Source organism: Pundamilia nyererei, unplaced genomic scaffold, assembly GCF_000239375.1.
Source record: "Pundamilia nyererei isolate P.nyererei 1_Seehausen unplaced genomic scaffold, PunNye1.0 scaffold00228, whole genome shotgun sequence".
In the NCBI taxonomy this organism is placed as follows: Eukaryota; Metazoa; Chordata; class Actinopteri; order Cichliformes; family Cichlidae; genus Pundamilia; species Pundamilia nyererei.
This window is the reverse complement of record NW_005187629.1, coordinates 255145-266741: the sequence shown is the minus strand read 5'-3', so window position 1 is coordinate 266741 and position 11597 is coordinate 255145. Positions and strand designations below refer to the sequence as shown.

General features: G+C 43.9%; 1 protein-coding gene across 1 annotated transcript; it reads right to left on the bottom strand.

The window, feature by feature from the left end:
- Window positions 1–3250: 3250 nt before the first annotated feature.
- cyp26a1 (cytochrome P450, family 26, subfamily A, polypeptide 1) lies at window positions 3251–9281 on the bottom strand. The gene is made up of 7 exons (XM_005748728.1): window positions 8525–9281; window positions 8103–8327; window positions 5905–6186; window positions 5598–5747; window positions 5376–5510; window positions 4038–4184; window positions 3251–3942 (listed from the first exon to the last, which is right to left on the bottom strand). The coding sequence occupies exons 1-7, from the start codon at window positions 8711–8713 to the stop codon at window positions 3604–3606; spliced, it is 1467 nt and encodes a 488-aa protein (XP_005748785.1). The 5' UTR covers window positions 8714–9281; the 3' UTR covers window positions 3251–3603.
- Window positions 9282–11597: the final 2316 nt, after the last annotated feature.

The window sequence follows — 11597 nt, the reverse complement described above, 5'->3', positions numbered from 1 at the left end:
AAGAGGGGCCTGAAAACTGAAGGCTCTGCCTCCCATTCTACTTTTAAATACTCTAGGAACAACAAGTAGGCCTGCAGAGCAAGAGCCAAGTGCTCTAATAGGGTGATATGGTACTACAAGGTCATTAAGATAAGATGGGGCCTGATTATTTAAGACCTTGTATGTAACATGTGTATGTTACACCAGAGTTTATTGTCTTTGGAGAAATTTACCTTTAACAACCAAAAGAAACACGTCGTGTAAGATAAGCGAAGGAATCGTAATTCTAGTATTAAATCAGATGACCACATCTGACTGGTAGTGATAGTGGGGATACAGAGAGAAAAGGCGAGGGGAGAGCACACGATGTGCAGTGCAGGAAAGCATTCATAGATACATGACAGGAGATATGTTTGAGGCGTGGTCCTGGTCCTGTGAGCGTGATGTGAGAGGCGTTGGTCGGGTGTGTGGAAGGAGCCAGTGGCTGTGCTTCTTTTCCCCTCACGTAGTACAACATGAGAGAAAAGAGCAGCTGTAAAGCAAAGTCATGGATTAAACACATAAATGTACCAAAGTTCAAAATGTCTGCTGAGGGGTGTCAGGATCCAGGAGGTGAGGTGTGGCGATGCAAAAGAGCTCGAGGAGCTTAGAAAGAAAAGCGTCTGGACTTCTTGAAGTTTCCTTGAAGACGTTTCATCTGAGAAGCTTGTGCAGTTCTGAGAGCAGCTGGTCCAGACACTCCTCAGACTACGATCCTCTCGATCAGTGCTCAAAACGGTTAGCATTTGTTTTAAGCACAATGAACTCTCTGTGCTAACCAGATAATCTGATCATTAGCTCCTCTGCTAGCTCGTAATGTGTTCTTCGAACAATCGTCTGCAATGTCGGCTGCAGTAGCTGCTGTTTCTCACTTTTTGGCATAAACACACTTAAACAGTAATCCTTTAACAGTCTGTTATCATGAGTGAAGACACATGAATGCTATGATACTGGACTGCTTTTATTCTTCTTCTGTAAATCTTTACTGGCTTGGTGCCCTGAAAGTGAACCAGTATGAACTCTGGTTCACCCTCTGGCTGCTCATCTGCCAGGGTCATCAGGGCACATCGTTGCTTTGCCTGCTTGTATGGATTCCAGATTTTTCCTCTGTTGCTTTCCTCCTCGCAACAATTGATAAAGAGGTGTGTGTTTGTGTTATCACTACATTTACAATCACTCTTACATCACACTCACTGTTTCTGCCTTTAACCCAGACGTTTTACATTCCCTGGATTTCAATGTAAAAATATGCAATCTTACAATAAATTGTATCAGATGTAACTTTAAAAAAATCGAGCCAAAGTAAAACGGTGTTCCTCCTGACGGCCAGCAGCAGGCAGAAACGGTCGGGTTTTAATAGAAGTCTGAAATCTGTGACTATGATAAACACTTTGCTGATAGATTTTCAGTCTCAATCATTTTGAATAATATAAGCGTAAACACACTCTGCTGGGTCCACTGCAGTAGCAAAAAAGGACAATACAGCAGACGATGCAACACATCAGTGAAAGTTCCCGACCTCTCAGTGTGTTGTTTCATCATGTCCACTTTCAGAAGCTCTCAGCTGATGGGTGGCATTGTTGTGTCTGTGTCCATCTTTTATATACAGTCTATGAATAGAAAACACAAATAATTAATTTTAAATAGTCAAAAAAATGTGTTTAAATTGAGATAAATAAAAATAACCACATTTTAATGAATATATAAAAATCTACATTTATTGTATGTAAAAGCAAAGCATTGAGGCAGCACTGTGTGTCAGAGGTAAACCAGCAGTGAGCTGGTATTAGTCATCAGTCTGGTTAAACCAGATGCAGAGAGCAGCTTTAAACTGTTTGTTGGAATAGGAGGGACTGGCTGTAAACTGAGGGAACTCTACAGGGTCTGCTGCAGAGCAGAGGGTACTGGAGGACCTGGTACGTGAGAATAAGTGTTGCTGCATTTGATCGCAACAGTCTACTTAGAGAGATGACACCAAGGCTCATCTCTCCAAGGGTCCCCAGAATGTCCAAGACGAGGCAGGTGGGAAGTGGGCAGACAGGTAGAGAACTGGTAATACTAGTACATTAGCTGGTTTTGGCACCCAGAGAAACACTGGTTACACAGGGGGAAGCACAGGACACTGCAGAAATCCAAGGAGACCCGATTATCACTATGTGGGAAAAGACAGGCTGGAGGAATTCTGCCTAGAAACACCATAAGTGGAAGGATGGCCATGGCAGGAGGGCTGCACCCACAGACGGAGCAGAGACTGTGTTGGCTGAGCGAAGTCACAACAGACGCTAACAAATGCAGAAAACACAAAAACTATGTTTTTAAAAAGTGTACATATCTGCCTGAACTGGGATATGTGGTGTTTCCTTTCTGTTCAAATGTCATTTCAATCACTTCTCTATGCACACGACGATTTGGAGGGTTTGGAAGAAATGACTCCATTTCTGTCTGAATGAATGACAGATGAAATCTCTTAGAAGGAAGTGTGTTTTGATGAACAGCTGATTCTACGCTGACGTCAGAGTCAAGTGTTTTCAAGGATAACAATCAGGTGTTAGAGAGAAAAGAGACTAAATCCAAAGTATGACCTAAACACGTTTAGAAAGATGATTTATGGCCACAGCATCTGGACTCCACCAGCCCAGAGTGTACAAGGAGGAAATTAATGACCACTGGACGGCAAGAAGACAGCCTCTTTGCAGTTTTTGGTGGAGAAGCATCCCAGCATAAGAGCATGTCTAACATGCTGGAGCAGGATGGCTCATCACTGAGAAAATGATGGAACATGGAAATATCCCAAAGCTGCAGAGTTTTGTTTCCAGCTCTGAGTCTCTAAATGTAAACCTTGAACCAGCACTGAGAAGTCAACCTTTACGAGACGCTGACAGAATACTGGTTTAAACGATGTAATCCCATTACATTTTAAAGTCAGACTTTTGGGCCAGGTTTTTAGTCTAACTTTATAAAAGACGACATTTGTCAAACTAAAAATCCACAGTCTACATATGCATGATGACTTTCAGTTGTGCTTCCATAGATTTATTTTCTGCCTCATTATGCACTCATGGAGGAGGCTGAACCTGTTATATAATAACTCGAAACCAGAGTTACAACCAGCATCATGGACATTACAAAAGCCCATGTAGCATAGTGAGCTTACTGGTGCACAGACACTCAACAGCATCTAACCAGACATGTGCGATCACTTTTGGTTCAGTGAAAGACGAAAAACAAACGCTTCTGCAAATTTGTTTTATTAAATAAAACCCAAACATCAGCTGAGGTCCAACAGAAAGGCATATTTATATTAACAGACACATTAAATATGTACAGTGCTGTAGACACAGCTCACAGGTCCAGAGTGCCTCTCATTCATTTTGCTCAGCTCAAGAAAAAGAATAAACACAAATCCAAAGTATAAATAGTAGAATATAAAATTTGCTCTTGTGTAATCTACACTATGTACAGTTAATGCTTAAACACTGACACCAAGCTAAAAGGAACATCCTCCTGTTCATGTGAGTGAGTCTGCAAACAAATCTTTTATGACTTTTGGGGAAAATAAAAATAAATCTGAGATGTTTATTCGGTTTAATTTTGTACATAGCTGGTGAACTTGGTTGGCAGATTGTCTTCGGGATAGACAGTAGGTCCTGTTTTCATGGTTGGAGGCCCGTTTAAAAGAGTCCAGTGACACTTTGTTACCACCTCCACCAGGAACACCTTCAGCAGAACCTTGGCAAATTCCTTCCCAATGCACATCCTGGAGCCACCACCAAAGGGGATGTACTGAAACCTGGAGGAGTCCGCGCACGGATCGGACATGAAGCGCTCTGGCTGGAAGTCTTCTTTGTCAGGGAAGATCTCTGCCACATCATGAGTGTCGCAGATACTGTAGACGACGTTCCAGCCTTTGGGAATCTGGTAACCCTGAGGAGGCAAGTGGAAATCATTAGTGAGCCGCTTCTGTCATGAGTCTAAAAGCCTCCGTGTTCATGTTACTTATGAAATTGTTGCCAGCTTACATTGAGCTCAAAGGTCTTGAGGGCCACTCTGAAGCCTCCAGGCACAGGAGGGTTGATCCTCAGCGTCTCTTTGATGACACAGCCTGTGTATTTCAGCTGCTCCAAGGACTCGATGTTCAGGCTCTGTAGGTCCATGCCCTGCGCCGCCTGAACACAGAAAGCGATATCCAACTGTTCTGTGAAGCTGCAAAGTCAGCTGCCCGTCTTTGTTTTCCCTCAGTTTTCTAAGCTTAGTCAATGCGCACAACAAAGGAACCCACACAGCCACAGGAAGAACTCCACAGAAGAAGTCTCCAAGTGGGGTTCAAACCAGAAGCCTCGATGCTGTGAGGCAGCAGTGCTAACCACTGATGGCCACTTGAGGTTCTTCAGAAGCTTCAGTATGGATGGAGCTCCACAGTAGTTCTGTGATGTGCAAAATTATTAAAGTAACTTTATTATAGTTTAATTTAACCAGAAATACAAGTCTTGGGAAATCTAAAGCATCAGACTGGACAGCAAAGACTCGGGACTGTTATTACACAACAAGTCAAAGCTGCCATATAACCTGCATCATAACTGCATTGATAACATTCTTTACAGCATTATTCCATCTAATAATGTTTCTCACAGTATTGATACGGCATTACAGCTGTTTATTGAGGATGTCCATTTGAGGATCCTTCCATTATGTTAACTTTTATTACAAGTACGGTCAGAAGTATTTTATACACATTGCATATCTGCGCTTATTTTGAGTTGATGTTCGGGTCATTGAGGGTTTTAAGCTTCACTGGCGTGACTGTCCAGGTGATCCATGCTGAGGGAAACTAGAACATAGAAGGATAACTGCAATGCATGCTCACAGTACATATAACACATATAATCTAGGAATAGGCCTGAGCAGAGGCCCAAATGTTTCCAGCTGTTGCATTTTATTCTACTTGGTAACAGATGACTGGAGGCGATAACCAGCCCTCATACTCTGAGGGCGGAAGGTGTTATAGAGAAGAGAAGTTCTATGTCTGTTTATAGCCATTAAAGATGTACGACTAACTGTGACTAATGTCTGGAACCTATTTTAATCTGTCATTGACGCCATGGGGGGGCGTGTACCCCACTGCTTTATAAGTGTCCACAACATGTATTTTGGTCAGAAGACATATGTTGATGTTTTCTCCTGTGTGTTAATAAACTCATCGTTTGATTGCACTTTTCTGGGGCCTCCGTGGTTTGTGACACTTCTCTACACTGATTGATTTCGTGACAAAGCTCAGCACCAGGTGATAGATGGGTATGAAAGTCCAGACCTTGTTTTTACAAAATAAGCTAAAAACAGTCCTTGTAAAGAAGCTTTACCTTGTCCTCGAGCTCCTGTCTCAGTTTATGCACTACTTTGGGGTTTAGACCCAGGAACATGACCAGAGAGGTGGCTGTGCTGGCTGTGGTTTCATGCCCCCCAAACAACAGCTCTGTGGCAGACTGCTTGATGGCCTGCAAACAGAAATACACTTACAGTGGCTCATATGGACAGAAATCGGTTTTGCAGACGTGCGTTGCAGCAGGTGACCTCCTCATTACCTGCATGCTGATGGGCTCTTTGTTCTTGTTGCTGCTGTCTATGAGCTGCTGCAGGGCATCTCTGGGTTTCCACTCCTGGTCTGACTCCTGCACCTTCTTCTTGATGTTCTCCTCAATCTTAGAGTGGATGAAGTTCCTTGCTTTCAAACCCTGCAGGAGAGGAAGCAGGAAAGGTGGGAATAGAGGGGAAAACATCAGATGAGGGTAGGCGAGAGAAGACCTAAACGATTTCATCTTGTCTGTAAAGTTTTGCTATTATTTGGACTAACTGTACAATTTTAAAATATTGGCATTTCATGCTTCTTACCCTGTACAGTCCACTGAAAGGCACATCAATGGGCAAAGAGAACAGGTTCTTGATCATTTCCTCGAAAGCCTCCACCAGCTCGTGCTCATTGGTTTGAATCTGCTCCGGCTCAAAGCCCAGCAGGACCCTCATGGCAATGCGGAACATCAGCCGCTTCATCTCTGGGTAGACCAGCACGCAGGAGTCACTTGCCAGCCATTCCTGCACTGCAGCCTGAACTTCCTCCTGGATAATGGGGATATAGAGCTCTAAAGCCTCCCTGGAAAAGGCGCGCAGGATAGCCTGAGGGGGCACAGGAGTGATGATGGAAGAGCAGACTTAGTGAGACCATTTCACCTCAGTGCCGTGTCAAAGACAAGCATTCTGTCCTTAAATGTTTTTAGTTAGGCAATATGCCACAAATAACATTACAGCTCGACAAATCAGCAGCTGACATCACTTCATTTACACTGATTCCAGGTCAGTGTGTTAGCAAAACTTGAAAAAGACGATTTGCATCTGGAAGCAGTTTCAGAATAATTATGCAGACAAATGCAAAGCAGCTCAAGTCCGACTTTTAATGTTTAGATATGGCTCCAGCTCAATGCACTTTATATTGTGAAAGACTGTCACATTATTCCCCCTGCCAAGCTCCTGGCAGATGTGCAAAGAAATAACTCTTTTAACAGGAAGAGATCGCCAACAGATCCAGGCTCACAGAAGCAGCTACGTAGAACGACCTGCGACCAAATGGGGGGTGAGGGGGAAAGACTAGAGCGAAGAGGAGAGACCACAGCGAGACTGAGGACAAAGACGTGCAGAACATGAAAGAGGAATGAGTCTATAGCAGCATAACTAAGCTGGTTCAGCATCACCTGCTAGAGTCCTGATTTGAAGCTTTATCAAAACAGAAACATTCAAGCTGGGTTTCAAAAGCAGGGTGGGTGGTGTGGGGTGCACAACTCCGTGTGGGCCTTCTGCTCGACAAAATCCAATTGGTCTAAAAATGCTATGGTCAAAAAACCTCGACCACACCTCGCTGAATAAAGCAAAAACATTTGGGGTCCAACAGCCTGCCGACCAGTTTCCAGCATTTTGCTTTATTACAGTTCTTGTGACATTCAGCACGCCTTCACCTGATCCCGGCTCAGCTGGCTTTTACTTCTCGTTACTCTTTAGTTTTACTATAATTATTTGCATGTTTTACATCACTGCTTGTTGCAGCTGTAATGCCTCAGCACATCTGAAGCTTAACCTAAATTATAAGACTCCTCCGAGGCACAGTGCGTGCCGAAATGTGGGTCGCACGTGCGATTCAACGGGTTTCCGCTATATTCAGAGACTGCTTTAAACCATCTATGGACATTTTTATTTCTGTAGTAAAACTTGGCATATTTGCTTAAACAGAATCAATGTTAAATGAAAATTGCATTTCCCCTCACATTTGAAAAAGTAAGCATTATTGTGAACTACAACTATAGACCTTTCAGAGACCATCACTGGGTGTCTTTTGGATTCTCTCTTTATTATGTGCTCAAATGTGGGACTTTACAGGACCCCAACTAGCAAAAACGTTTTGATACAGCTGTCCCAAAATACGGATCCTGATTCACTCTTTTGAGAATTTGGGGCTTTTATGTTTACAGTTCAAGATATTCATGTTCAAACACTGCCACAGATTTCAAAAACAAACAGAAACATGCAGGAAGTAGGTGGATGGAGCATTCTCTGGAGGGTTTGATATGAAGCTAAGATTGCAAAAACCAAAGTCTAAATTCTAAACGATTTTCGATTCTGAAACAAATTAGAGACAGAAAATGTTCTGAGAATGTGTTTGTATGGGATGACCCTGGTATTAGAAAGACAAACTACATTGTGTCAGAGGACATCAAGTCTCTGCTTTCATAAAATGACAGAAAGTTTCTTTAAAAAACAAAACAGCAACAAAACTCACTACAATGACACTGCAGCAGTAGCTGTCAAATCTGGAGGTACAGTGTGACAGATATGACCGTGGCATGATGATATTGAGCTTCAGCACCTGGAGGTAACTGGTGCAAACTGGTGCAAACTGGTGCCATGTCACAAACCTGAACAGAACCGAAGTGACCGAGCTCGAGTTTCCCGGTTTTTGTAGAGAGGAGACGCATTTGTTCAGAGTTTGGACGCAAACCTGATGTAGCCAGTGCTCCCTCTACGGAAAGGTCAAAGTAACTTACTTTTTTTTTAGTCTTGTGCTGAGCTCCGTGCATGTTGGAGAGCGTCTCCGTGCCCAGGATCGCGCGAACAGAAGCGGGCCACTGCGCGGACACCAGCCTGTGCTCCCCCAGGAGGATCTGCTTGACGTTATCCGCGCCAGTCACGCGCACCGTGCGGTTCCCGAACAGGTGTGTGCGGTAGATGTAACCGTACTTCTCCCGCTTCATCCGAAGAAATGTTTTCCTCTGTGAACATATGGCCACGCAAACAAACTGGATGGTTTTACCCTCACGCACGATACATTAAATATACATGAACACATTTATGACAGTGGGTTCATTTTAATTCTACACTTCCCATAAGCTCCGGGAAACCCAAACTTTCACGCTGAAGTTGAAGATAATATTTCATCCTCCGCGTGATGACAAGAAGCAGCGTTTACCTGGAGGAGGAGTTGCAGCGTCTCTCCAATGAAAGGCAAGCCCATGGACCCGGGGGGCAGCGGGAAAGGGCAAGTCGGGTCTCTGCATCGGAGCGTGTAAATCTCCCACAGCTTCACGGCCAACAGGAATAGCAGAATGGGAAGCGCTACGGTGCACAAGAACGTGGTCAGCAGTGCATTCACGACCATGTTGCAGCGTCTCGTGGGCCCGGTGAAGACTTCAGGTGGAGCTCAGTCTGCGTCTGGGACTCCGGTGTGCCAAGCCGCAGTTTTTATAGGCTGGCAAGCCCGTGGGCAGCCCATTACCTTCTCCTCCCTCCGATAAATTAGTTCACGCAAAGTTCATCTTTAATTGTGGGTGTTGCTCGGCCCCGCCTCCGACCTGTGCTGGCCGACTCGCCTCACCATTTGTTCCAGAGGCCACGGCTTTAGTCCCTACCTCCTGTTGCACGCACACAATCCACGGCGGATTTCACTGAGAAAAGGTGATGATTCCCACCGAGACAATGGAAGTCCCAAGACGCCTTTGTTGGCAATAAGCAGCTACTTTACACACTCATTACCTTGGCTTAAGCCCCGCTTGTAGGAGCGGTAATCATGCGCCGAGCATTCAGGAGCAATGACCTTTCCAATTTTCAGAAAATGTAAAAGCGGCGCTTAATCCCTCTCCCCGTGGGTGCCGTGGGTGCCATTCATAGTTAAAGGTCCGAGTTGTTTTTCTTTCATAGCCTGTGACCGCTGTGGCTTACCCTCCTGCCTTAATTATAAGTCAATACGTGAATAAGGCAGCACGTGACTATCAGAGATGAAGGTGGAAGCTGCGCTGCGCGGTGACGCGCGGCTTCTCTTTCAGCCGCTTTCTAATCTCGAAGAAGACTTTAACCTGCCGTCAGTCTGTCCTGCCGTGTGCGTGTTATAAAAATGATATCTCTCTGAGTGGGTTCAAACACGGGTCACACGCAGGGTTATTCCCAGGTTACGCTGCTGCACGCAGAGTAAACACCGAGCAGAGAACATCCTCGTCAGCCGAGCCGCTGCGGTTGGACTCTTTGTTTTTACGAGCTGCCATAACTTCACAAGGGGTGTGTGTGTGTGTGCGAGCGTGCGTGTGCGCGCTCAGCCTGACAGAGACAGCTTGGCTGCTGTTTTTACAGCGAAGCATTACACGGATGGATCTTTCTGTTCTGGCTGACTGTGCGCGCCCTGAGGTTCACCCCTGTGGAAGGTGCGGCAGCTATCACCATTACAGCCAGGACGTATAATCGGATCTCCCGTCACGGCCTGCTAGAAAAAAAGACTTTTCTTTAACTTTTGCTTGGCTGTAGCGCACCAGGTAAATCTCTAGGATACAATTAAAGACATACTTGGGTTGTTTTTTCAGCCTTGTTGTGCAGTAAGACCAGGATCAGTGTCTCTCTTCCCATGTCTACAGATTCATAAAGGTGCAAAACTGATTTGTTCTACATTTCTTTACAAGTGAAGTGTGACTAGTACAAACCAGGTGACACCACCTTAGCTGCAGGTGGGGCCAACAACAGGCCCTACCTTTCTTTCTTTTGACAAACAGGACCCTTGACCTTTACATTGGGATAAAAAAAAAAGGAATGCTTTATTACAGTTTCTCAAAATCAACAAGACAATATCAAATATATTGTTATACTAAAATATGAATACTAAAGACTACATTTCAAATTCAGTTCAAATGAATAAAAAACTAAAACAAACACGAGGTAATATTAGCGTATAAATAGCTGGATTTCCTGGAAGTAGCCTGTTATTTTGGGAAAAAGCTGAACAGTGAACAAGAAAATACCTGAAACAACATTTCCAGATGTTGTTTTGTGTGTCTGTGTAGTAAGGTGGGTCACATGGAATTAGGCACACAGCCTCAACAGGTCAAGTGGAGTACTTTGGATGCAAACGTAGGATCTTTATATCTGTAAAAAAAATTCATGGAAGAATATTTGTCTGTGCTGTGCACAGCTGTCACAGAGAAGTCTAGTCCGAGCCTCACCTCTCAGCTGTCATGTGCACTCTGTGCTCGGTGACAGAGTTACTGGGCACACTCTGCTGGTTTCCAGGCTCCAAGTCACATTTCCCCTGATAATAGTCACTAATGTAAAACACTGTGACATATATCATATTGTGATGTACCTTGGACACCAGTGTGTTGCTCAGCTTTCTGTTTAAAAGCACTGTGCAAAGCTGCTTTTAGAGTAAGTTACATTTTCATGTCATCGTTTGATCATTTGCAGAATGCTTCTGACAACCAGAGTTATCATGTATGAGAGAGAGAGCGCTTTGTGATGGACTTTCAGGGTGAATGGGTTTCCAGCTGGTCATGCTGTGGATGGTGAGTTTTTCACACGACAATGTGAATGTGTGAAACAGCATTCTGCTGTTGAGGTGTTATGAGGTGGGGAGAGGGGACAGGAGGTGAAGGGAAGTTCAAGTGTAAAGAATGATTCCTCCATGTAAACGCCCACACAGGGACTCTGCTGCTGTCAGTTAGTGCTGCATGCATAGCTCCCAGGCTAACACCTTCCATCACAGTCTGTTCTTATACACTTCAGCTTTAGCCACAACACAACTTTATACAAAGCTTCAGTTCAGTTCAGTTTATATAGCACCAAATCAAACAACAGTTGCCTCAAGGTGCTTTATATCGTAAGGTAAAGACTTAAAGGATATAACTTTTAAATGTAGTTCTTCTGCTGTAGGTGGATTTTAGGCTTTCTTCTTTTGTCGTCCATTTGTGTTGTTTTTAAGGACACACTGCACAACAGGCTGAGATGTGGCAGGTTTTTATTTACTGATAGTTTTTCAACTTGTTGGTGCAAAAATGTAGTTTTATACATGCATATATCTTTGGCATTTTTCATACATTCAGCTAAAGAACTAAGTGTCTCTTTTTTCAATTAAATTGAATTTAAAGTTTTATTTATATAGCACCGAATCACAACATTAAATGCTTAGTAAATGCTTACTCTGTAACCACATGCTTAAAGAGTAAGAATCTGCTTAGATACCATATTTCTAGGCTTTTCAGGGCCGAGTACAATAACCTCAGTTT

Excerpts from the sequence above, each read along its gene's own strand:
- cyp26a1 (XM_005748728.1), bottom strand. The coding sequence starts at position 8,713 with ATGGTCGTGAATGCACTGCTGACCACGTTCTTGTGCACCGTAGCGCTT. Across the intron at positions 5,511-5,597 it reads AAGAGCCCATCAGCATGCAG|GCCATCAAGCAGTCTGCCAC; the intron begins GTAATGAGGAGG and ends TTCTGTTTGCAG. Across the intron at positions 3,943-4,037 it reads TCAAGACCTTTGAGCTCAAT|GGTTACCAGATTCCCAAAGG; the intron begins GTAAGCTGGCAA and ends TTGCCTCCTCAG.